Raw genomic sequence first — 27160 nt, 5'->3', positions numbered from 1 at the left:
GCTCTTTGGAAACCCTATGGGGCAGTTCTGCTCTGTCCTTTAGGGTTGCTATGAGTTGGAATCAACTCGATGGCAATTTTGTTTGTTTGTTTGTTTTGGTAAAGTTAAAAGAACTGTACACTTTTGAGCAAGGTGTGGTGGTGGTGGTGGTGGGGAGGTTAAGACTGAGCAGTCAGGACCTGATTCTAGAAGGATTAGGGCAAGCAGGAAACTGGGAAAACAGGCCTTTGGGTCAGCATTGAATAAGCAGGAATGATGTCTTGAGTGGTCTGAGATTTCTCTTGGCTAGTTAGTGTCCTGCAGGATTTGGCCATGTATGCATTCCTAGGCTTAGAACAAGTCCATAAGGTGGCTGAACTGTGTTGGATGTAAAATACAGGCAATCTTGATAACCTATTTTTATGTTTTTTTATTAGGTATCTACTTTGGATGGAGTTTTGGAAGTCCGAAATGAGCATTTTTGGACCCTAGGTTTTGGCTCATTGGTATGTTCTCTACATATTACTTTAGTTATAATTTAAAACATAGTTTTTAATTTTTTAAACTAAAAATATTTCTTTAAAATTTTCATATAATACTGGGGAAGCCAGCACAACTTGTACAAGGAAAGGTCATGGAAGCTCCATAGACACATCCAAACTCCCTGAGGGACTGAATTGCTGGGTGGAGGACTGTGGTGACCATGGTCTCGGGGAACATCTAGTTCAATTGGCGTAACACAGTTTATAAAGACACTGTTCTACATTCTACCTTGGTTAGTAGCATCTGGGGTTTTAAAAGCCTGTGAGCAGCCATCTAAGATACTCCACTGGTCTCATCCCTTCGGGAGCAAGGGAGAATGAAGAGAACAGGATACAAGGAAAAGATTAGCCCAAAGGACTAATGGACCACAGCTACCAAGGCCTCCACCAGACTGAGTCCAGTACAGCTAGATGGTGCCTGGCTACCACTGACTGCTCTGACCGGGATCACAACAGAGCGTTCTGGACAGAGCTGGAGAAGGACGTAGAACGAAATTCTAACACACAAAAAAAAGACCAGATTTACTGGCCTACAGGAGACTGGAGAAACCCCAAGAATATGGCCCCCAGACACCCTTTTAGCTCTGTGGTGAAGTCACTTCCAAGGTTCACCGTTCAGATGGGGATTGGACAGCCCATAAAACAATGGGACTAATGAGGCACAGCAGTCCAGGGACAAGGGCTAGAAGGCAGAAGGGGACAGGAAAGCTGGTCATAGGGAGCCCAAGATTGAGTAAGGACAGTGTTGATGTGTTGTGAGGTTGTTAACTATTGTCATAGGGCAACATGTATACTAACTGTTTAATGAGAAACTATTTTGTTCTGTAAACCTTCATCTAATGTGAGAATAGCAGCAGAATTGGAAGAGCGTAGTCGATGTCACTGAACTGTGCATGTAGAAATTTTTGAAATGGTGTATCTTTGGCTATGTATCTTTTCAGCAAAAAAAAAAAAAAAAAATGTCGAGAAGGGAGAGGTTTGACATGTCATGGGGTTGTTAACCAATGTCATAAAACAATATGTGTACTACTGTTTAATGAGAAACTATTCTGTAAACTTTCACCTGAAGTACAATAAAAAAAATTTTTTTTTTCATATAGCCTTTGATTTCCCTTTCTGTTCTACAGAGTTTAAAATGTAGATGGATTCAGTGACCTGTGAAATTGAGGGATTGTTTTTCTTTCAAACTACTGTTAATAGTCTTAATACTGGGCAAATCCATAGTTACTGTAATTCCTAAATAAGAGGCACATGCTATGCTCTCTTAGTGGAAAAATGGCTGTTTCACCTTGTGAAATGGCAGTAGTAGTAATAGTAGTAGCATCAGAACCTGTCTAAATTGACAAAAGAGAATGATGAGAATCACCATCAGCCCAAAGCTGATTCCTATGATGTGGAGGTTAGACATACCTCCACTCTCCAGCTTTTTTACCAATTCTAACACCAGCCATTTCTCCAACAGCACTCTTTGCTGAGTTCAGTGAGCCGCTGCAGTGGCCACACAGAACTCACAGACCATACTTAACAGTTAAGTGGTTTATTAAGGAACAGGGTACAACTCAGAATCAGGATCAACAGGCTACATCTTAGGATCAGGAAGCATGTAGGCAAAAGTCTCCCTTCTTAAGTGCAGGACAGCTGTCTCAGTTGTGCAAACAAGCAAGCCCTTCTCTCTGCCATGCACACCCCCTCTTGGTCATGCAGGCCTCCTCTCAGCCCCCTGAGGACAGGTTCCTTTCTGCCTTCTGAGGACAGGCTCCTCTCGGCCCCCTTAGGACAGGCTCCTCTTGGCCCCCTCAAGACAGGCTCCTCTTGGCCCCTTTAAGAAAGGCTCCTCTTAGCCCCCTCAGGACAGGCTCTTCTTGGCTCTACCATCTGTCAACGCCAACTCTGCCACAGGCCCCTTCTGGGCCTGTTGCTGCTGGCTCAGCTGCTGAACCCCTCTGGGCTTGTCCCTGCCAGTTCTGCCGCTGGGCCCCTTCTGGGCCTCTCACTGTCTTCAGTGTTACAGCCCTTGACCTATGTTACAGCTCTTTTAAGAGATTCCTTGCCTCCTCTCTCTCTGCTTCTCTCTCCTTTCTTCCTTCTGCTTCTCTTCCTGCTTCTTTCTGTCTCTGAAATCTCTATGGAGTTGGCTGCCTGTATCTATAACTCCTTGTCAGTTTCAAGGCATGGCTCTCCCACCAGGGCCATGAACTGACTAATCCCCTCTCAGTAGGCCACAGACCTCATCTGCATTGTAGGTGTGATGGTTAAGGTTATGTGTCCACTTGGCTAGACTGTGATCATCAGTGGTTTGGCAGTTATGATGTAGTTTGGCAGTTGTATGATATTGTGATCACTTCCGTGATGAGATTTGATGTAATGTGATCACCTCCACAGTCAGTTGAAAGGGAGTTTCTTTGGGCATGTGGCCTGCATTGAATATAAGTAGACATTCTGGCAAGACTTGTGGGCTTTTGCTCGGTCTGGATCGTGCAGCTGGCTCCTGTTCATCTGACCTCTGTTTCTTGGGACTTAAGCTAGCAGCTCACCTGCAATCTTGCCTGCTGATCTTGGGATTCATCACATCTTCACAGCCTGTGAGCAAGAGCCCTGCTGTCAGACCTGCCAATCTTGGGTTTGCCACCCCTGGAGCTATGTGAAATCAGGAGAAGTCTAACCCACAGGCTTGGGATGTTCCAGCCTCTACAACCGTCTGAGCCATTTCCTTGATATAAATCTCTCTGTGTATATATTTATACACTTAACTGGTTTTGCTTCTCTAGAGAACTCAGCCTAAGACAGTAGGCTACAGACATTTCATTTGCATAGTATATTGACCATTCCCTTGCAGGATGCATACCAGTCATAGGGCAGACCAAAAAAGTATCAAAGTGCCAGACAAGAAGTATCAAACCAAGTTGTTTACAGTTTACCCAGGAAATGTAACAAACCCTCTGGGGTAGAAAACCAGGACAAAGATAATTCCTTGAGGATTAAGGGAAAAATCTCTCGAGCTGTTTTTCTAAAGAACCAAGGCAAAACACCACATAATGGACTCATTTCACCACACACTTCCACTTTCCCTGAATCTTCAGTCTCCTTAGTCATTTTGGATGTCTAAAGCTCATTCCCTAGCAGATTCTTCAGGAAGGACTCAGGAACAATATTTCATAAATTCTTGAGTGTTGAAAACACTCTGTGGTCATTATACATGATGATCAGTTTGGCTGGATATAAAATCCTCAGCAGACATTTTGTTTCCTTGAGTTTCTTAAATATATTTCTCCATTTATCTCTGGCATAAAGTTTTTCTGTGATAAAGCTTGATGACAGTCTGATTTTTTTCCCCCTTTATATGGGGCTTGATCTTTTTGCCTGGATGAGAAAGGATTTTTTTCTTTTAAGTCCAGGAATTTTACCAGAATGTATTTTTGTGTTGGTCATTCTGGGTCAGTTATTTCAGGTACAAAGTGTGCCCTTTCAATATGTTGTTTCAAAAGCAATTTTCAAAAAACATTCAGAAAAGCTTTTTTCAGTTATACCAAAAACCCACCGCCGTTGAGTCGATTCCAACTCACATCAACCCTAAAGGACAGAGTAGAACTGCCCTGTAGGGTTTCCAAGGCTATAAATCTTTACAGAAGCAGACTGCCACATCTTTCTCCCGTGGAGCAGCTGGGTGGGATCAAACCGCTCACCTTTCAGTTGGCAGCTGAGCACTTTAACCACTGTGCCACCTGGGTTCCTGAAGGCTAAACTATTTTTCTTTTATTTGTAATTCTTTTTTTACATTCTATCATCTCATTTCTGAGATTTTCTAATTCAGATTTATGTGGTTCTTATTTCTTTTTTTATTGTACTTTAGATGAAGGTTTACAGAGCAAATTAGTTTCTCATTAAACAGTTAATACACATACTGTTTTGTGACATTGGTTGCCATGTGGTTCTTATTTCATGTCTGGCTTATGTTGACAAAGTAGGTTACAGTTCTCATCTGTTTTGTAGGCATATATTTCTGGTGATCTTTTATTATCTATCCTATATTCTCTTTTTCTTATAAGTTTGTGTGAGATTTGATGTCAGTCTTTTTCTGTTGCTTATTTTTATGTGAAATTATTTTTCCTGAGCTTTTGAAAAATAAGGAGTGGTTTAGGGTAGTGTGTCTGAATTCTTGGCTCTAGAGCTCACTCTTTTGATGCTTCTGTGAGGTGGAAGTTTCTTCTTTCTCCTGGGTCTTTTCCTCTTCCCCCATTTTTACCTGAACCTTCTGTGTCCTTTGTTTCGACTGTGCTGCTCAATTTGAATTCTGTTCCTAGTTGTTTCTTCTTAGCATGGGGCTTTGTCCTGGAAGGGAGCTTTGCCTGGTTACTTTTGAGAGCTCATAGGACTCAGACCTTACTGCACACCCATTGTACTACCCACTATTGAAATGTACAAACCCCCTCCTACTTTCAACTGCTGGCCTAGATTTCCATTAAGTACCTGTTAGCTGCTTTGGGTTTTCAGGTCAGGCAGATACTCTGTTGCCTCCTCCTGTTTCTTGTTGCACAGATACTGATACTTTGCGGACTTAAAACTTGTATTTGGAGGTTCCTGGGGAGCACTGTGTTACCTAGTTTTTTGTAGCTGTTGCCGATAGGTTTTTGGTTTTGCTGTCCTAGTTTCTCTATTTTTATGAGGATGTTTGAGTGGGTCAAAGATTGCCACCTCTGCTGCCATCTTCCAAGAATCCCAACATAATGTTTAGTGGCTCCAGAGTTTTCCATTATGTGAGTATACCATAATTTATTTAATCAGCCTCCTACTGGACATTTAGCTTGTTTTCAATTTTCCTATAGAAACAGGACCGGGATGAACATTTTTGTAGACTAATCTTTGTACATATCTGTCATTCCTTAAGATTAATTCTTTAATACACTTTCTTTTTTACAGCAGTTTTAGGGTTACAGAAAAAAGGATTAAATTTTAGAAGTAGTTTTTGTGAGTCAGAAGATACTCACATTTTTTATGGCTTTTGATGCAGATTGCCAAATTGCCCTCCAGAATGCTTGCTTATACCAATTTACATTTCCCCAGTAGTGCAGGTCATTTCTAACCATTCTTCTAATTGTACTGATGATATTAATAAATCAATAGGGAAGTGTTTATTAAGCTGGGTGCCTTATAAACACAGAATATAATCAGCTACTCAGAACTTGGACATCTAGAAACTGCACCTATGTAGTACCTAGTTAAGACCCAAGAAATTAATGAAACAATCTTCTGAGTTGCCAAAAATAGATGTCACAAAAGCCATAGATTAATGCATGCACCATAATCATATGAGACTTAGTTCAAACTTGTACTCAGATAAGCTTTCCACGTATTGTAATTACTTTGATTTCTGAATTACACTGAGAGGGGATACAGTATCTTTTATAGTTTTGCATCATGACAGTTATGAGATGGCAGTGACAAAGAACAGGGAGAAATCAAAGATAACTTGATTTCTAGACGTGGCTTGTCTTACCTAAAAGTAATAAACTAGAAGTCAAATTTAAGCAATATGTTTTCTCTATCTCACGATTGACAATAGCTCTCTCATTACTGCTCAATATTTAGCTTCCAAATCATAGATTCAGACACATTGTAAGTAACACATATTTTTGGCTAATATAGGTGCAGTCTATGCTTTGTTGTAATTTTTTTACTTTTGAAACTCTGAGTTTAGAAACCAACATGGAATGTCTGCTGGCTATTTTGTTTAATTTTATATACTCTACTGTATATTTCTTCTGAAAAGAATTAGCTGGTGAAAACCTTATGAGTAGCAGCGGACCATTGTCTGATATAGTGCCAGAAGATAAGCCCCCCAGATTGGAAGGCACTCAAAAGAGGACTGGAGAAGCCTGCCTCTTTAAAGCAGAGTGGACCTTAATGACGTGGATGGAGTCAAGCTTTTGGGATCTTCATTTGCTGATGTGGCGTGACTCAAAATGAGAAGAAACAGCTGCAAACATCCATTAATAATTGGAATGTGGAATGTACGAAGTGTGAATCTAGGAAAAGTTGGAAACCGTCAAAAATGAAATGAAATGCATAAAGATTGATATCATACATTAGTGAGATGAAATGGCCATTTTGAATCAGACAATCATGGCCTACTATGCCAGGAATGGTAAAATAAAGAGGAATGGCATTGCCTTCATCATCAAAAAGAATATTTCAACATCCATCCTGAAGTACAACGCTGTCAGTGATAGGATAATATCCATACGCCCACAAGGAAGACCAGTTAATACGACTAATATTCAAATTTACCCACCAACCACTAAGGCCAAAAATGAAGAAACTGAAGATTTTTACCAACTTCTGCAGTATGAAATTGATTGAACATGCAGTCAGGATGCATTGGTAGTTACTGGTGATTGGGATACGAAAGTTGGGAAGGAAGAAGGATCAGTAGTTGGAAAATATGGCCTTTGTGATAGAAATGATGCTGGAGATCACATAATAGAATTTGCAAACCAACGACTTCTTCGTTACAAATACTTATTTTCAACAACATAAACGGCGACTGTACACGTGGACCTTGCCAATGGAATACACAGGAATCAAATCGACTACATCTGTGGAAAAAGATGACGGAAAAGCTCAATATCATTAGTCAGAACAAGGCCAGGGGCTGACTGCAGAACAGACCATCAGTTGCACACGTGCAAGTTCAGGTTGAAGCTGAAGAAAATTAAAACAAGTCCAACCTTCAGTATATCCCACCTGAATTTAGGGACCATCTCAGGGACAGATTTGATGCATTGAACACTAATGACCGAAGACCAGACGAAGTGTGGAATGACATCAAGGAAGAAAGCAAGAGTTCATTAAAAAGACAGGAAAGAAAGAGAAGACCAAAATGGATATCAGAAGAGACTCTGAAACTTGCTCTTGAACATAGAATAGCTAAAGTGAATGGAAGAAATGATGAAGTAAAAGAAATGAACAGAAGATTTCAAAGGGTGGCTCAAGAAAACAAAGTAAAGTATTATAATGAAATTTGCAAACACCTGGAGTTAGAAAACAAAAAGGGAAGAATACGCTCGGCATTTCTCAAGCTGAAAGAACTGAAGAGAAAATTCAAGCCTGTTGCAATATTGAAAGATTCTGTGGGCAAAATACTGAATGACGAGTAGGCATCAAAAGAAGTTGGAAGGAGTACACGGTCACTGTACCAAAAAGAACTGATCAATGCTCAGTCATTTCAGGAGGTAGCATATGATCAAGAACCAAAGGAAGAAGTCCAAGCTGCACTGAAGGCACTGGCAAAAAACAAGGCTCCAGGAATTGACCGAATACCAGTTGAGATGTTTCAATAAATGGATGCAGCACTGGGAGTACTCCTCTGTGCCAAGAAATTTGGAAGACAGCTACCTGGCCAATCGACTGGAAGAGATCCATATTTTTGCCTATTTCAAAGGTGATCCAAGCAAATGAAGAAATTATCAAAAAATATCATTAATATCACATGGAAGTAAAATTTTGCTGAAGAGCATTCAAAAATAGTTGCAGCAGTACATTGACAGGAAACTGCCAGAAATTCAAGCTGGTTTCAGAGGAGGACATGGAATGAGGGATATCGTTGCTGATGTCAGATGGATCCTGGTTGAAAGCAGAGAATACCAGAAAGATGTCTACCTGTGTTTTATTGACTATGCAAAGGCATTTAACTGTGTGGATCATAACAAATTATGGATAACATTGCAAAGAATGAGAATTCCAGAACACTTAATTGTGCTCATGAGGAACCTGTACATAGATCGAGAGGCAGTCGTTCGAACAGAACGAGGGGATACTGCACGGTTTAAAGTCAGGAAAGGTGTATGTCAGGGTTGTATCCTTTCACCATACTTATTCAATCTGTATGCTGAGCAGATAATCTGAGAAGCTGGACTGTATGAAGAATGTAGCATCAGGATTGGAGGAAAACTCATTAACAACTTGTGTTATGCAGATGACACAACCTTGCTTGCTGAAAACGAAGAGGACCCGAAGCACTTACTGATGAAGATCAATTACTTCAGCCTTCAGTGTGGATTACACCTCAACATAAAGAAGACAAAATCCCCACAACTGGACCAATAAGCAACATCATAATAAGCAGAGAAGAGATTGACATCAGGGATTCCATTTTACTTAGATCCATAATCAGCACCCATAGAAGCAGCAGTCAGGAAATCAGACAACACATTGCATTGGGCATATCTGCTGCAAAAAACCTCTTTAAAGTGTTAAAAACCAAAGATGTCACTTTAAAGACTAAGGTGCACTTGACCCAAGCCATGGTGTTTTCAGTCGCCTCATATGCATGCGAAAGCTGGGCAATGAATAAGGAAGACCGAAGAATTGAGGCCTTTGAATTATGATGTTGGTAAAGAATATTGAATATACCATGAACTGCCAAAAGAACAAACAAATCTGTCTTGGAAGAACTACAGCCAGAATGCTCCTTAGAAGCGAGGATGGCAAGACTTAGGTCTTATATACTTTGGGCATTTTATCAGGAGGGGTCAGTCCCTCGAGAAGGTCATCATGCTTGGTAAAGTAGAGGGTAAGTGAAAAAGCGGAAGATCCTCAAGGAGATGGAGTGACACAGTGGCTGAAACTATGGGCGCAAGCATAACAACGATCATGAGGATGGTGCAGGACTGGGCAGTGTTTCGTTGTTTTGTACATAGGGTCGCTATGAATTGGAACTGACTCGAGGGCACCTAAAAACAACTGTATACTTTTGTTTAAATATTATTTTAAAAATAGTACCTGATTGTTAGAAAAATTAGAACTTATAGCTCAGTCAAAAAGAAGACAATAAAAGTCGTTAATAATTTTACTATCTAGAGATAAGTGCTGCCATTCTTGATATTTTTCCCTGTGTGTGTGTTTTAACCAAAATAGGATCATTGCTGAACCTACTTTTTTAAAATTTAAACACACACTATATGGTATAAGCATCTTTTCGAGTTAATAAACATTCTTCTCACCATCCTTGTAATGTCTGGTGCTCCCTGTCCTTCTAGTAACTCAGGATAGAAACCTTGAGATCATCTCTGATGAGTCTAAATTCCTTATCCATTAAATCCAGGTAGCCATCATGTCCTCCCACTTCTGCCCATGGATTATCAGGAATCCATCTCTCACTCTCTGACCCCACTATTCTTGCCCTAGCTTAGCCCTCATTTCTAACCTGCACTGTTGGCACTCGTTTCCTGCCTACACTTTTTTCTGAAATCTGATTATTTTACTTCTGTTATACTGCTGCTGTTAAAACCAAAGCTCTCGTCATGATTTTTCAGTACTGGGCAGTGTTTCATTCTGTTGTACATAGGGTCCCTATGAGTTGGAAGCGACTTGACGGCACCAAACAACAACAACTGTTAGTCTTACTATTTAACCTTATTTCCTTCCTTCCTTTCTTTTCTCTTTCTCCTTCCTTTCCTCTTCCTTTTGCCTGCTGAAATATTTGTACTTCTTTATATATTAGTATTATTACTCTTGCCCAAACATGCAATAATACATGCATTTTAATTGTTCCTTCAGTTTGGAATGCCTGTCTCATTTTGAAATTCCATTTAACTATCAACCCTAGATCAAATGCCATCTTCCTCTAAAGTCTTTCCCAATTGGAATTAATACCTACCTTTTCTGACCTTCCAGTGCATTTTTTATATACTTCATTTATATTCTCCCTTGTGTTATAACAGCATGTTATAATCTCTTTTTTCTTATACTTATTCAGAGTGCTTAGCCCTTAGTAGGCAACCAGTGAATATTGTGTTTTTTTAATAAAGAGTCACATTTTATTTAGTCACAGAATATTTCATTAACTCTTTATCTTGATAATCACTACTAAGTAGTCTTTAAGAAATGTGAAAACGTTAAGCTTTCTCTTGTTTTAAAGGAAGTGTGAAGTACTGTTAAAACCAAAATATGAATAAAATGTTCATTTCTAATGGAATTTTCCGTAGTAAAATTCTAAGCAGTCTTTTTTATGATTTTGCCCCTTTTAGGCTGGATCAGTACATGTAAGAATTCGACGAGATGCAAATGAACAAATGGTTCTTGCTCACGTGACCAACAGGCTGTACACTCTGGTGTCTACTCTGACTGTTCAGATTTTCAAGGATGATTGGATTAGGCCTGCCTTACTGTCTGGGCCTGTTGCAGCCAATGTCCTAAACTTTTCAGATCATCATGTAATCCCAATGCCTCCTTTAAAGAGTACTGATGTTTTGAATCCTGTCACATCAACTCCAGCTAAACCTAGTAGTCTACCTCCAGAATTTTCATTTAACACCCCTGGAAAAAATGTGAGCCCAGTTATTCTTTTAAACACACAAACGAGGCCTTATGGTTTGGGTCTTAATCATGGATACACACATTATAGCAGCTTACTCAGTCAAGGACTTGGAGTTCCAGGAATTGGAGCAACCCAAGGATTCAGGACTGACCTTATAAATACACCAAGTAGATATGGAACTAACAATAGAATTGGACAACCAAGACCTTAGTGTACTCTGTTTTTATAAGGAATTTTGACTCCTTGACCTCTGATTTATTGTTATCCAACTTTGCATTGACTGTTCAATTATTTACTCATTTACTGTAAGTGTTAGAGAATAGTAATCTTATTCACATTTCATGAAACCTATGAAACTATATTTTTGTGAAATGTATTTGGGACAGTGAGATCCTTCTAAATGTAATAGGCTTTAAATAAGTTTGCTTTAGAAAACATGTTTCTCTAAATTTCAGTTTTGCTGTCTGTGGTTTTGTAGTTGACCTGCTGTGTGGATGTTAGCTTTTTAAGAGAACCACATGATAGAGTGGATCCTGTCACATAATTAATAGAACAGTATTTTCTTCAGTGAAATTTATAAACATGCCTCTTTAATAAGTAGCACATTTTAGGACAGAGAAAAAAGTCTATTCTGAAAGTAAGAGCCAATTTTGTGGCTTTTCAAACTTTATTGCTACCTTTTTTCTTAAAAAAAAAAAGGAAAACCAAACCCATTGCCGTCGAGTTGATTCGCTCTCATAGCCTTGGAAACTCTATGGGGCAGTTCTACTCTATCCTGTAGGGTTGCTATGAGTTTTTTCTTAAGGGCCTCCTGAGTTATATCTTACAAAGTAAAAGCAAACCTTTTTTTAATTAGACATTTTAGAACACATTCTAATATCTAACAAATTTCAAAAGTTTTAATATCAGAGTTTTGGTTTTTTTTCTCATTAGAAAATTTTAATACCGTTTGTAAATAGTTCATGGTTCTCATTGTTTTATTTTGGTTAAATGAATGCCAAATCCTCTGGTGATGTGCAATGAAAGAATACCAGTTTTTGTAACATTTAACTGAATACTGGCATAGTGATGGAATTTATCTTTTTTGTAATTTTTATTATTTGACTTTTTAAAGTTTTATTAGCAAAATGTATAAAATGTATTATCAAAATATATGGAATTCCATATCTTTTCAGAGTTGCATAAACAATTTTGAGTTTATATAAGTTTACCAAAACATAAGGACCTTAGATTATAGTATACAGTATTGTTAGGTCTGCAATAGGCAGTTTCTAGCTTTTTTTTTGTTTTGCTTTGTCAAAAACAGTGAATTGTTAACTGTCCGGAAATATGAGAATCATGTAGATTATACTGTTTATTGTTTTCTAAATGCAAATTTTAAGGACTTTCCATCACGATCTACATTATAAAAAAATATAACAAATAGCAGTCACAAATTACCTATGAAGTTTATTCATTTTATCATGAATTCTATTATTACAGTTTGGAAAAAAGGATTTTGAGAGTGGGTATAGCTTTCCTAGAATCCAGTGCTTCTAGAGATGTATGACTTTCCCAGCTATTGGCCAGCTATCCAGAGACTTTTTTTTGTAAAATCTGCAACAGTTTCTTCAGTCAACTCATCCTCTTTTAAATATAAGCGGTACTTCCAAATCCTATTTCCTCACAATGGAATTACCAGCATCCAAGAAATTGCCTCTGACAAGCAGAATTGCAGTCATCTTGTGGTGATAAGTGACCATGTCCAAAGTAACTTTTGCATGGTGAGTGGTCAGTCATTGTCTTTGCCATCTGCAACCCTGTTCAGGCATTTATTTGACCTTTTGAAGAAGTAGAGCCCACACTACCTGACTGCTAAGGAAAACGAAACTTCGTAAAATGTAGTAAGGCAACTTGTTTCTTGTCCTTTGTCTTGTGTTCTTCAATAATTACTATACCTATTATTGGTCTACTACTACGGGGTGATTTTTCCTCCATTGACCTCAACTAAATGTGAATTGGGGTCATGCGTGAAATCTGAAGAACTGCCATATACTGAGTCATGATTAAGAGGTATAGGCTACCACCGCATGCGTGTCTTCTGCATCCTCATGGGATTTTAAAAGTGTTCAGGTTCTAACAACAGTTCTGTATGAGGTCATATGCCTATGTCCTCAACACCCATTAAAGAGGCAACACCTGTGGAGCTGTCCCACCAAAGGTGCTTTAATATCTACCTACACTATTTGAAAACGGGTACTCAGAGTTGCCTGTGGGTTCTAAAGGAACTGGCTCTACTTGATGAAATTCAGTAATGCCAACTGCTGCAGGTGACATTAGCCAATGCATTATTGTATAGATAAGTCTTATTTGCCAAGCTTTGGCCAGTTTCTGGATATGAAAACAAAGGACTGTGCCAGCATAGACCTGTAGGTAGCAGCCTTACTATTAGATCTTGCCACAGAGTCACCTGAAGCTAGATAAGGAAGTTTGAATTAGATTCTTGGCCCATGGTGTATGATTGAGAGCAAGCTCCATGGACTGTGATTAGCCGTGTTTTGAGAAGTCACTGTACTGTAATGGAAAAAACACTGGACTAGGAGGCAAGAGATTTGGATTCCAATCCTGATTCTGCCACTGTGTAAGTAGTTTTGTAACCAGGATAAGTCATTTAACTTCTCTGAGCTTTTGCTCATCTGTAAAGTTAGGGAGGGGATTGAAGTAGTTGATCTGTAAAATATCAGCTCTAATATTTTATGACTAACTCTGCAGAATATATGGCCACTTGCTTAACAAATTATTGTACCCAGATTTTGTTTGCAGTAACTGCTTCAACATACAGGCCAAGTGTTGCCTACACTCAAGCCATTAATTTGAAGTGCCATGAGAATAGAAGGTGAACTACATTTAGGTTTTTGTTTTTTTGCCTCGACTTAAAAATCTGTTAAACAGATTTTTCTTAGACTTCTTTCTTTGTGGGGAAGGTTTATTTTTGAGGATGCTGAAGAAAAGATTAAGGCAAGCTACCCTTAGCTTCTGTAGGGTATAAAAAATGGGGTACATTTTTCCTTTCTTTATTAATCTTGGAAGTAATGACTGGAATTACATACATGCATCAGCTTCTGGAGAGGGCCTGAATTTCATGCCTCTGATTTAGCTGCTTGAAAACTGCCAGTTTTTTTTTTTTGTTTGTTTGTTTGTTTTGATTAAAGAATGCCAATCCTTTTTGGGAGTGAGATCTGCTTCTAATGTAAGAAAGTGCTTTTTACATTTCAAATCATTTTAATTAAACTGTTTGATTAAAGAACATACATGGAGTTTTTGCTCTGATTTTAAATAATTTTAGTTTTTTCAACAGCTATTGATAATTAGCTCATATTCAGCAAATGTTTATTGAGAGTCTACTACATGCCGACACTGTACTAAGTAAATATGCAAATAATACCTCAGTCTTTGTGACCTGCTGTTTTCAGGCCAAGGGGAACACAAAGATGAACAAGAGTTCCTTCCTTCAAGGCACTGATAATCCTAGGAGGGGAAATGAGACACAAAACTATTGCACATGTCATCAAGTTAAACTCCTTCCACCTCTTTAGCCTCCTTTTCTGGCATCCTCTTCTTTTCATCCTAAATGATGAAACTGAGAAAGTAGATTTCCATGGGAGATGATAGCTAGAGGGTATCAGTAAGGAGGGGAAAGTTTAAAAGGGGATAATTTTTAAAGAGAAAAATTACCCTGTTGAGAAGGGTAATTTTTAGGTGTAGAATGCATTGCCATAGAGTTGGTGTGCTTTCAGACTCTTGGACTATATGAGCAAACGTTTTAAAATCAACAGACTGAAAGTAATGAGGCCCCCAGAGCATTTGTTGGCTTAGAGTGCCCTTTATTTAAGCAGTTACTAGTTTAAAAGTACCTTTAATAACATTGAGATCCTCATCATCAAATTGCCACCCAATAAGCCTAGCTTCTTGCAAAAAAGTTAACTTGGATAACACGTGGCCAAGTTTTCTGACTAATGCTGCATCGGGTAAAAATCCTTCAGTGCTGAAGTCAAAAAACACTAATTGCTGAAGATTCTCAAGTACACCCATGAAGGCAAGCCATCCATCACTGCTCACACAATTTCCTGCCAAATCCAGCTGCTGGAAGTTTTTCAGAGGGTTCTTCTCAAAAAATGCACCTGGGTAAAGAAATAGTTGGAAACAAAACAAATTTTTAAGAGAAAAATGTTCTGTATGTTTATTTTACATATATATATTTATTTTGAAATAGCCATATTTGGACAAGTGCTTTGCTTCAGCAGAGTAGAATTCTCTAGATAGAGCAGTGATTGTGAATCTGGTCTATTATATTTACAAATTATATTTTTCCTAAAGTATAAGGGACTCTGATAAGCAGTAATAAGTAGTAGTTTGACAAATATAAAGATCTTTCCCCCTCTTCCTGACTTTTCCAGTGAATGGAAGCTTGCTTAAAAATTGAGGCATGAGAGATGCTATTAAATATTGAGTACTTGTTTTCAAAACTGGAGTCAGATTTCAGCAGTATTGGGTCATTTTTTCTTCTGGAGAATCAAACATTTCCTGACTATTGTTTCTTTGGATGTGGATTGTTCATTCCTAACTGTAAACTTGAGTTAGTGAGCCTCCATTTGTACTTAAAGATTTGTTTTCTTTTTAAAAAGTTTAACCTCTCTTTAGCCTTTTCAGTAAGTTCCTTCACTCCTTCCAGTATAGGGTACCTTCTGACAAAGAGAAGGTGGATATCCTATCCTTCTGATACACAAAAAGTGTAGACTTTTTTTCATGCTTATGAGGTCCCTGGGTGGTGCAAATGGTTTGTGCTGATCTACTAACATAAAGGTTGGTGATTTCAACCCACCCAGCAATGCCACTGAAGAAAGGCTTGGTGATATGTTTCCATAAAGATGATAGTCAAGAATACCCTATAGAGCAAGTTCTACTCTGTAACACTTGAGGTTGCCATGAGCTGGAATTGACTCTACAGCAATGGGTTTGGGATTCTTTTTTTTTTTTTTTTTTGGTCTTCATTTCCATGTTATCAGTTTAGATAGTACTGCAATTCAGGTGAGTTTTCGAAGAAGAAAAAATACCTCTCTTTCAGGTCACCATATACAACCATGCAAGTTGGCCAATATACACCACTAGGAATTCACATCAACTGTATGAATTGTGCCCCTTATATTGTACAAAGTGGCAGCTCTACCCTCTTTCCTGGGTAACTAAGTTAACTCAGAAATATGGGTGGGCAGTCTGGCAGATTGAACAAGGGAACTCTATTCCTTACATGTTCTAAATCTGAATTGTCTCCCACAAATTGTGGAAGATATGTATGCCTGGCTTATCAATCTGCATTATTCTACTCATCGCAGCAAGCTTAGTTATACTGTAGCTCACCCGTCTTAGCATGAAGCTTTAATTTGTTTTAACTAAACTTGGGTTGTTGGGAGATGTATGATATTACATAATATTATGGTTCTGTATTCAGGGTTCAAGGGAGAGACTTACTGGAAAAAAGGTTTTAAAAGTCTCTTTATCCCAGGGCAGAAGACCACTGATCCACACAGACAGAAGGCAACAGGAGGCTAAAGAATTCAAGTTAAAGAAGCAAAGCTTCAGTGCCACGCAGCCAATCATAAGGTGAATAAGCAAAGACTGCGCACTTTCTGCCACCAGTAATAAGGGCTCTAGATAGGAATGGTCCTTCTTGTCTGAACAGCTGGTGTGGGTTGAGATCACCTCAGTTAGGCATGGAGACTATATTCCTTACCCACTTTCAGTAAGGGTGTTTACCAGCACCCTACGGAGGACATGTGGGATCAGATGTCAGTATGTGGCTTTATGTAATTTGTTCAGTGCAAGTAAGTACCGTATATGGTATACAGTGCTCATTTCAGTTAATGTCAGCCATCATGTTCATCATCTTTATAAGGTCTTGAGTTTAAAAAGCTCTTCAGGTTGTTCCTTACATATATCTGAAGTGAGTAGGCCCTACCTGACCATAGCCAAGATACCAGTGGCAAGATTGGGCAAAACCAGGTACCAAGAAAGACCAAACCCACTGCTGTTGAGTCAATTCCAACTCATAGCGATCCAATAGGACAGAGTAGAACTGCCCTGTGGGGTTTCCAAGGAGCAGCTGGTGAATTCAAACTATCAACTTTTGGTTAGCTGCCAAGCTCTTAACCACTGTGCCACCAGAGCCCCAAACCAGGTAAGGAGGACCATTTTCAGGGTTCTACCTTCATGTCTCTTAACTACGGCTAGTGCACTACATGCCAATAAAATCATTTCTGGGCCATCCTTTCTCTGCTTTTATTTCCTTGCAGAGTGAAGCAGACTGTTTATTGTTCCCCTGAATTTGTCTCTCCTTATTGCGTAGTCATGGAATTTTAGCTGGGTGTATGACCACTCAGACACTTCATAACCCAGCCTCTCTTGAAGCTGGATGTAGCTAAAATTTTGTCAAGGATTTGTGGGCAGAAATGACACGTCACTGAAAAAAATAATTGCCCTCCACTTCCACTTTTCTCTCCTTCCATTAGGTTGAAATGCTCACATGGCAGTGACCAAACTATGACATGAAGACAAGGACAACACTAAGGAATGGAGGGCTAAAAAGGAAAAAGGTTTCTGGGTCTGTGAAAGACCACACAGACCAAAGCCACCCCACCTGCCTGACCTGCTCACTCCTGGACAGTTTCATGAGAGGGAAATAAAGTTGTCTTCTGGAAGCCACATATAGTTGGGTCTCTGTTATACTAGCTTAGTCTGTGCCCAGCCTGACTAATTCATAGGGTCTTCATTTTTCCTTCTTCCCATTAGGAGTCCTTTATTCTTTCAGGGTAGTGTTCTCCCTGCTCTCTCTTATACTGCGTGTCCTTTCTGCCTTTGCCTCTTCTCCATGTGTGTCCCATCATGGCATGTGTCATAGTTATCTAGTGCTGCTATAACAGAAATACCACGAGTGGATGTCTTTAACAAAGAGAAACTTATTCTCTCAGCTTAGGAGGCAAAAAGTCCGAATTCAGGGCGCCAGCTCTAGGGCAAGGCTTTCTGTCTCTGTCAGCTCTGGGGGAAGGTCCTTGTCATCAATCTTCCCCTGGTCTAGGAGCTTCTCAGAGCAGTGACCCCGGGTTCAAAGGACGCACACTGCTCCTGGCTCTTTTTTCTTGGTGGTAGTCAGGTCCTTCTCCTCTCTGCTCGCTTCTCTTATATCTCAAAAGAGATTGGCTCAAGATACAACCTAATCCTGTAAATTGTGTCCTGTATCAGAGGGAACAGTGGTGGTTCAGTGGTAGAAGTTTCGCCTTCCATGAAGGATACCCAAGTTCAATTCCTGGCCAGTGTACATCAAGCGCCTCAAGTGCAGCCACCACTCATCTGTCAGTGGAGGCTTGTATGTTGCTATGATGCTGACCAGGTTTCAGCAGAGCTTCTAGATGAAGACAGACCAGGAAGAAAGCTCTAGTGATCTACTTTCAAAAAAATAAGCCAATGAAAACCTTATGGATCTCAACAGCCCAATCCTGTTGTGCATGGGACACAACAACAATACCAACAACTATGTACCCAAGATTATCTGGATGCTGGGGATATGTCACAGGACAGACATGGTCCTTGTTTCATTGGGCTTACAATATAGTGTGGAAAACATACATTATAAAGAAATTAGGTAACAGGTCCTTTGCTAGGTCATGGTGCTGCTCTGGGAGCACAAAAAGGCACTAGGCCTTCTATCCCTACTTTGTCCCCAGAACACTAGCAGTTGGGCTTATGTGCTCTAAAAGGAAGACTAGAGGATCCTTCTCAGGAGAAATTAATTGTCTTCAAGAAAAGATCCTATGTTATTGTAATTGCTGTTGTACACCTGTAAAGAGATGAATTGGCAAAAGTTATGTGATAGATATATTTACAACAACTATAAAAGAAAAGTAGCTGCTGAGGCTGCTTATGTACAACCAAACACATCATGGGATTTGGTTCCTTGGTTTGGAGGTTTAGGGTTATGGTTTCATGGGACATCCCAGTTAATTGGCCTAATAATGTGTTTAGAGCTTCTGTTCTACCTCTTAGTTTGTTGTATAGTTTCTGGGGTCTTAAAAGCTCACAAGCAGCCATCCAAGGCACAAACAATTATTCTCTATTCACCTGGAACAACAGAGGAAGAAGGAGAGTCAAGAATAAGAGGAGGACTTGGAAGAAACGGCTGGCAATCTACTTCAGAAAAATCAGCCATTGAAAACCCTGTGGAACACAGTTCTAGTCTGACACACATGGAATCACCATGAGTGGGAATTGACTCAGTGGCAACTGGTATTGGTATATGTATTAATGTCTATATAGATACCCAATTTTTTTTCATAGCTGGAAATTTTAGAAACGTAAGTGTTGATGAGGACAAAGTTAGCTCCTAGAAATCACTTGACAGTGGTGAATGGTTTACAGGCAACCTCTAAATTATTATTTCACTGCCTAACATGCTGAGGTGACCTAGATGTCTTAGCTTTCTAGTGCTACCATAACAAAATACCACAAAGTGTATGGCTTTAAAGAACAAAAATTTATTGTCTCACAGTTCTGGAGGCTAGGAGCCCAAATCAGGTTATTGGCTCTAGGGGAGAGTTTTTTCTTATCAGCCCACATGTCCCTTGGCTTGTAGGTGGTTCCTCACATAGTGTCTTTTCTCTGTATATGTCTCTGTATGCCTGCTTTGCTCTTTTTTTAAGACACCACTCAGAGGGATTAGGTTTAGGACTCATCCTATTCTGTTATGGCCGTACTAGCGTAACAAAAGAAAACCCCTATTCTCAAACAGGGTCACATTCACAGGTACTGGGATTAGGACTTTACCATCTTTTGGGGGGACGTTATTCAATCCATAATGCTAGGTATTGATGCTCTGCTTCTCTATTGCCTCCATTCCTGTTTCGAAAACAACTTCAAGGGTCAATTCATTCTAAAGCCCCCCCATTTTTAATGGCTTAGGAAGCTAAAGAATGCTTCCCAGGTTTATTCCATGAAAAGACTAATCACTTTTCCCTCAGGAGAACATATAAAGTGACTAATGATTCCAGCCTTTATTACAGGGTTATTTTGAAATGAATGAATAAAAGTGATTACTGTGGATCACTAAAAAAAAAAAAAAAAAAAGAATAGGAGGAGGATACGGAATGTGTGGCTAATTGCCTCCATGCACAACTGCCTCCTTTGCCTCGAGACCAGAGGAACTGGATGGTGCCTGGCTACAATTGCCGAACATTTTGATCAAAGATTCCATAGAAGAATCCTGATCAAAAGGGAAAATGCAGGACAGAATTTAAAATTCTAATGGACTCTAGACTTTCTGGAGCCATGGAGGGTGGATGAACCCCAGAAACTATTGCCCTGAGATAATCTTTAAACTTTAAGCCAAAAATATTCCCTGAAGTCTTCTTAGAACCAAAAACTAGGAGGTGAGGCCAAGACGGCAGAGTAGTCAGATGCTTCCTGTGGTCTCTATTACAACAAAGACCCAAAAAAACAAGTGAATCAATTATATATGATAATCTAGGAGCCCTGAACATCAAAGGCAAAGTTGAGGAATCGGACTGAGTGGCAGGGGGAGGCAGTGATGGTTTGGAAGCAGCGAGGAGTTGCCAGACCTGACCCAGCGGGAGCCGGCACCCTTCAGGCTGGATAGGCTGGCGTGCATGATTAGGTAAGCAGTGGCACTCCAGAGGCATTTTCCACACTGGGAGAGACCAAGTGGCAGAGAGTCTGCTCACACCTCCAGAACCAATGAATAGCAGCACTCAATTGGCAAAAGATAAGTACATGTGTCTGACCTACTGCATGGATTAAAAAACACCCCTTTTGGGAAAAACCTCTCCCCATTTACCTGCCCTCTCCCCACTCTGCACTAGGTCCTGGGCCAGCTTCAGGGATTGCTGAGTCCCCTGGGCTGGAAGTGGGACCATCATGTGCCCTGAGCCATTCTCCTGCTGTTGGAGAGGGAACAAATGAACAAACAGGAAAACATAATCTGCCAGCTCCCCTAAGCCAGGAACTCAGGGTAGGCACAGCTCCTTTGCCTAGGCACAGGCATAATGGTTCCACAGACTTTAAATGTCTTTCACCCCTGCATAGATGTGTGTGGGCCCATTTGAACAGCATAGGCCCTCATTACCACAGTACAAGAGGGTGTACACCTAAAGCCTAACTTCAACTGTATCAGCTATATGGTGAAGTGGCAGGTTCGTGACATAGGACACTGCTCTGCCCATTAAGCGGGGTCCTCACCTACCCACATCAGGGGCTTGAGGACTAGTGGCTCCACCCACACCACCTAGCCACCCACAACAGGGGGTCCAAGAATAAGTGGTGCCTCCCAGTCCTTACAGCCAACAGCATTGGGTGCCCTTAGTGTGTCTGCAAAACCCATTCACCTACATGCTCTAGGGAACAGGGACACACTTTCCTTCCAGACACTCAGGGGCATCTGTCAGCCCCCTGACTTGCTTAGCGCGTGACCCGCCTACTGCACCCAGATACCTGTGCCTACACCAATCACTCCTGCCTGTCTAGGACTATAGGTGAGAGCCTGCACCACACACTTGGTGACCAACTACCTGGACACCTAAGCTGAATCCACTCACGAAAAGTAAGCAGACTCCTGGGCTCACATACCTAGTAACAGATCTAACCACCTGGTGACAGGACATTAGAGCTTCAAAGGCACCAATAATCAAACTAGCTCACACAAGCAGCCTATCTGGGCATATCAAAACAAAACAAAACAAGAAGCTAGGACACAATAAGCAAACATAAAATAAATAACTTATTGATGGCTCAGAGACAACAATCAATATCAAATCACATAGAGGCAGACCATGATGGCTTCAGCAAGCTCCCAAAACAAAGAATTAAGAAATTTTCCAGAGAAAGAGAATTTTTTGGAAGTACCAGAGGTACAATACAAAAGATTAATATACAGAACTCCTCAAGATATCAGGAGATGGAGCAAAATGCAGAACAAGCCAAGGAACATACTAAGCAATAGAGGAACTTAAGAAGATTAGGGAAGAGCATAATGACAAATGTAACAGGCTGCAAGAATCTTTAGAGACACAGCAATCAGAAATACAGAAGATTAACAATAAAATTTCAGAATTAGACAACTCAATAGAAAGTCATAGGTGCAGAACTGAGGCAATGGAAGTAAGAATTAGTAAGACTGAAGATAAAGAACTTGACAACAATTTATTTCAGGAAAAATCAGAAAAAAGAATTTTTAAAAAACGAAGAAACCATAAGAATTATGTGGGACTCGATCAAGGGGAATAACCTATAAGTAACTGGAGTACCAGAACGGGGCGGGGTGGGGGGGAATAACAAAATACAGAGAGAATTATTGAAGATTTGTTGGCAGAAAACTTCCCTGATATCGTGAAAGATGAGAAGATATCTATCCAAGATGCTCATAAAACCCCACATAAGGTAGATCCCAAAAGAAAGTCACCAAGACATATTATAATCAAACTTGCCAAAACCAAAGATAAAGAGAGAATTTTAAGAGCAGCTAGGGATAAACAAAAAGTCATCTACAAAGGAGAGTCAATAAGACTAAGCTCGGATTACTCAGCAGAAACCATACAGGCAAGAGGGCAATGGGATGACATATATAAAGCCCTGAAGGAAAACAACTGCCAGCCAAGAAATATATCCAGCAAAATTGTCTCTCAAATATGATGGCGAAATTAGGGCATTTCTAGTTAAACAGAAGTTAAGAGAATTTATAAAAACCAAAGCAAAATTACAAGAAATACTAAACGTATTCCTCCAGTTAGAAATTCAATAACATCAGATAACAACCCAAGACTAGAACACAGGACAGAGCAATCAGATATCAACCCAGAGAGGGAAGTCACAAAAAACAATCAAAATGAAAACACTGAAAATAGGAAAACAGAGAAGTAAATACATAAAAGATGACAACATTAAAACAAAAAAGGACTAAAAAAATGTAGTCATAGATCTTTGCTATGGAGAGGAAGTCAAGGTGATATAAAGAAATAAAAGAGTGGTTTAAACTTAGAAAAATAAGGGTAAATATTAAGGTAACCACAAAGGAAACTAATAATCCTGCACATCAAAATAAAAAAGAAGAAAAACATAAAGACTCAGCAAATACAAATCAACAACAATGAAAAAAAGATGAAAAGAAAATACATAAAGAAAAACGACTCGGCACAGAAAATTAAGTGGAAAAAAGAAACTGTCAACAACACATAAAAAAGGACATCAAAATGATAGCACTAAACTCATATCTATCAATAAATACGCTGAATGTAAATGGACTAAATGCATCAATCAAGAAACAGAGAGTAGCAGAATGGATTAAAAAACCACGATTTGTCTATCTGCTGCCTATGAGAGACACACCTTAGACTTAAAGACACAAACTAAAACTCCAAGGATGGAAAAAAATATATCAGGCAAACAACACTCAAAAAAGAATAGGAGTGGCAATATTAATCTCTGACAAAATAGACTTTAAAGTAAAATCCACCGCAAAGGATAAGGAAGGACGCTATATAATGATGAAAGGGTCAATAAACCAGGAGGACATAACCATAATAAATATTTATGCAGCCAATGACAAGAGTCCAAATAAAACAAACTCTAACAGCATTGAAAAGAGAAATAGCTCCACAATAATAGTAGGAGACTTCAACATACCACTTCCATTGAAGGACAGAAATCCAGAAACAAGCTGAATAAAGACAAAGACGATCTAATTGCCACAATCAAATAACTTGATGTCACAGACATATACTGAACACTCCACCCAACAGCAGCCAAGTATACTTTCTTTTCCAACGCACATGGAATATTCTCCAGAATAGACTGCATATTGGGTCATAAAACAAGCATTAACAAAATCCAAAGCATCAAAATTTTACAAAGCATCTTTTCTGACCATAAAGCCATAAAAGTTGAAATCAATGACAGACAAAGCAAGGAAAAAAATCAAATACATGGAAACTGAACAACACCTTGCTCAAGAACTACTGGGTTATTGAAGAAATTAAGGACACAATAAAGAAATTCACAGAATCAAATGAGAATGAAAACACATCCTACCAGAACCTTTGGGACACAGCAAAAGCTGTGCTCAGAGGTCAGTTTATAGAAATAAATACACACATCCAAAATGAAGAAAGGGCTAAAATCAAAACGTTAACCCTACAACTGGAACAAGTAGAAAGAGAGCACCAAAGAAGCCCTCAGGCACCAGAAGAAAGGAAATAATAAGAATTAGAGCAAAATTAAATGAAAGAGAGAATACAAAAACAATTGAAAGAGTTAACAAGACCAAAAGCTGGTTCTTTAAAAGATCAACAAAATCGATAAACCATTGGCCAACTGAAAAACAGGAGAGGAAGCAAATAACCCAAATAAGAAATGAGATGGGCAATATCACAACAGACCCAACTGAAATTAAAAAAATCATAACAGAATACTATGAAAAATTTTACTCTAACCAATATGAAAACCTAAAGGAACGGACATAGCTCTAGAAACACACTACCTATATAAACTAACACAAACAGAGGTAGAACGACTAAATAAACCTATAACAAAAGAAGAGATTGAAAAGATGATATCAAAACTCTTAACAAAGAAAAGTCCTGGCCCTGATGGTTTCACTTACAAAGAAGAGTTAACACCACTACTACTAAAGGTATTTCAGAGCACAGAAAAGGATGGAATACTCCCAAACTCATTCTATGAAGCCAGCATAACCCTAATACCAAAACCAGGTAAAGACACCACAAAAAAAGAAAATTACAGACCAATATCCTTCATGAACATAGATGAAAAAATCCTCAACAAAATTCTAGCCAATAGAATTCATTAACATATCAAAAAAATAATTCACCATGATCAAATGGGTATGCAGGGATGGTTCAACATTAGAAAAGCAATCAATGTAATTCATCACATAAATAAAACATAAGACAAGACCCACATGATCTTATCGATTGATGCAGAAAAGGCATTTGACAAAGTCCAACACCCATTCCTGATAAAAACTCTCAGCAAAATAGGAATAGAAGGGAAATTCCTCAACATCATCCTAAATGGAGAGAGTCTGAAAGCATTCCCCTTGTGAATGGGAACCAGGCAAGGATGCCGTTTATCACCTCTCTTATTCAACATTCTGCTGGAAGTCCTAGCCAGAGCAACTAGGCTAGAAAAAGAAAGGGCATACAAATTGGTAAGGAAAAAGTAAAAGTAACTCTATTTGCAGGTGATATGCTCTTATACACAGAAAACTCCAAAGAATCCACAAGAAAACTACTGGAACTAATAGAAGATTTCCAGAAAGTATCAGGATACAAGATAAACATACAAAAATCAATTGGATTCCTCTACACCAAGAAGAACTTCCAAGAGGAAATCACCAAATCAATACCATTTACAATAGCCCCCAAGAAGATAAAATATTTAGGAATAAATCTAACCAGAAACATAAAAGACCTATACAATGAAAACTACAAGTTACTACTGCAAGAAACCAAAAGAGACCTGCAAAGTGGAAAAACATACCTTGCTCATGGATAGGAAGACTCAACATTGTGAAAACGTCAATTCTACCCAAAATGATCTACAGATACAATACAATCTCGATCCAAATTCCAATGGCATTTTTTTAATGAGATGGAGAAACAAATCACCAACTTCATATCAAAAGGGAAGAGGCCCCAGATAAGTAAAGCATTATTGAAGAAGAACAAAGTGGGAAGCCTCATACTACCTAATTTTAGAACCTATTATACCACCACGGTAGTCAAAACAGCCTGGTACTGGAACAACAACATAGACCAATGGAACAGAATTGAGAATCTAGATGTAAATTCATCCACCTATGCGCAGCTGATGATTAACAAAGGCCCAAAGTCCATTAACTGGGGGAAAAGACAGTCTCTTTAACAAATGATGCTGACATAACTGGATATCCATCTGCAAAAAAAATGAAACAAGACCCATACCTCACACCATGCACAAAAACTAACTCAAAATGGATCAAAGACCTAATGTAAAATCTAAAACGATAAAGATCATGGAAGAAAAATTAGGGACAAAGCTAGGAACCCTAATACATGGCTTAAACAGAATACAAACCATAAGTGACAATGCACAAACACCAGAAGAGAAACCAGATAACTGGAGCTCCTAAAAATCAAACACTTATGCTCGTCAAAAAACATCACCATAAGAGTAAAAAGACAACCTATAGATGGGAAAAAAAAAATTTGGCCGTGACAAATATGATCAGCATCTAATCTCTAAAATCTACAAGATACTGCAAAACCTCAACAAAAAAAGATAAATAACCCAGTTAAAAAATAGGCAAAGGACATGAACAGGCACTTCACAAAAGAAGACATTCAGCGACTAACAGACACATGAGGAAATGCTCACGATCATTAGCCATTAGAGAAATGCAAATCAAAACTACAGTGAGATACCATCTCACCCCAACAAGGCTAGCATTAATCAAAAATAAAAAATAAAAAAACCAAATAATAAATATTGGAGAGGTTGTGGAGAGACTGGAACACTTATACACTGTTGGTGGGAATGTAAAATGGTACAACCACTTTGGAATCGATCTGGCTCTTCCTTAAAAAGGTAGAAATAGAAGTACCATACAATCCAGCCATCCCACTCGTTGGAATATATCCTAGAGAAATAAGAGCCATCACACTAATAGATATGTGCACATCACGTTCACAGCAGCACTGTTCACGATAGCAAAAAGATGGAAACAAAGTAGGTGCTCATCAGTGGACAAATGAGTAAACAAATTATAGTATATTCACCCAATGGAATACTACACAACATTAAAGAACAACAATGAATCTGTGAAACATCTTATAACATGGAGCAATCTGGAAGGCATTACACTGAGTGAATTTAGTCAGTCACCAAAGGACAAATATTGTATGAGACCACTATTATACGAACTCAAGAAAAGGTTTAAACACAGGAGAAAACGTTCTTTGATGGTTATAAGGGTGGGGAGGGAGGGAGAGGGATATTCACTACATAGAAAAGAATTATCTTAGGTGAAGGGAAGGACAACATAGGCTACAGGGGAAGTCAGCACCACTTGACTAAACCAAAAGCTGAGACGTTTCCTGAATACAACCAAATACTTGGAGGGACACAGTAGCAGGGGCGGGGTTCTGGGGACAGTGCTTTCAGGGGCCATCTAGGTCAATTTGCATAACAAACTTTATTAAGAAAACGTTCTGCATCCCACTTTGGTGAG

The 27160-nt window shown here is 39.1% G+C and overlaps 2 protein-coding genes across 14 annotated transcripts in view; one reads left to right on the top strand and one right to left on the bottom strand.

Annotated features, from left to right (window-relative positions):
• LOC101347558 (zinc transporter 6) overlaps positions 1-11534 on the top strand; it is a 213198-nt gene extending 201664 nt beyond the window's left edge. For 4 of the 8 annotated variants that reach the window (XM_023736261.1, XM_023736257.1, XM_004369574.2 and 1 more), the window contains 2 exons: positions 417-485; positions 10547-11388. In XM_023736261.1, the coding sequence (XP_023592029.1) occupies positions 417-485; positions 10547-11047 (570 nt within the window). In that variant the 3' untranslated portion in view covers positions 11048-11388. Of the gene's footprint in view, positions 1-416; positions 486-10546 lie in introns of all 8 variants that reach the window. The other 4 variants (XM_023736252.1, XM_023736280.1, XM_023736249.1 and 1 more) reach the window with 3 other exon arrangements.
• NLRC4 (NLR family CARD domain containing 4) overlaps positions 1-27160 on the bottom strand; it is a 152353-nt gene that overhangs the window by 4510 nt on the left and 120683 nt on the right. For 3 of the 6 annotated variants that reach the window (XM_023736286.1, XM_004369609.3, XM_023736291.1), the window contains exon 9: positions 14463-14996. The exons of 1 other annotated variant lie outside the window; for it this stretch is intronic. In XM_023736286.1, coding sequence (XP_023592054.1) covers positions 14704-14996 — 293 coding nt within the window. In that variant the 3' untranslated portion in view covers positions 14463-14703. Of the gene's footprint in view, positions 1-13972; positions 14344-14422; positions 14443-14462; positions 14997-27160 lie in introns of those variants that run through there. 2 more of the 6 variants (XM_023736300.1, XM_023736309.1) reach the window with 2 other exon arrangements.

The sequence above is a fragment of the Trichechus manatus genome, unplaced genomic scaffold, assembly GCF_000243295.1.
Source record: "Trichechus manatus latirostris isolate Lorelei unplaced genomic scaffold, TriManLat1.0 scaffold00005, whole genome shotgun sequence".
NCBI lineage: Eukaryota > Metazoa > Chordata > Mammalia > Sirenia > Trichechidae > Trichechus > Trichechus manatus.
The sequence above is the reverse complement of the archived record's forward strand: the minus strand, read 5'-3'. Positions and strand labels throughout refer to the sequence as shown.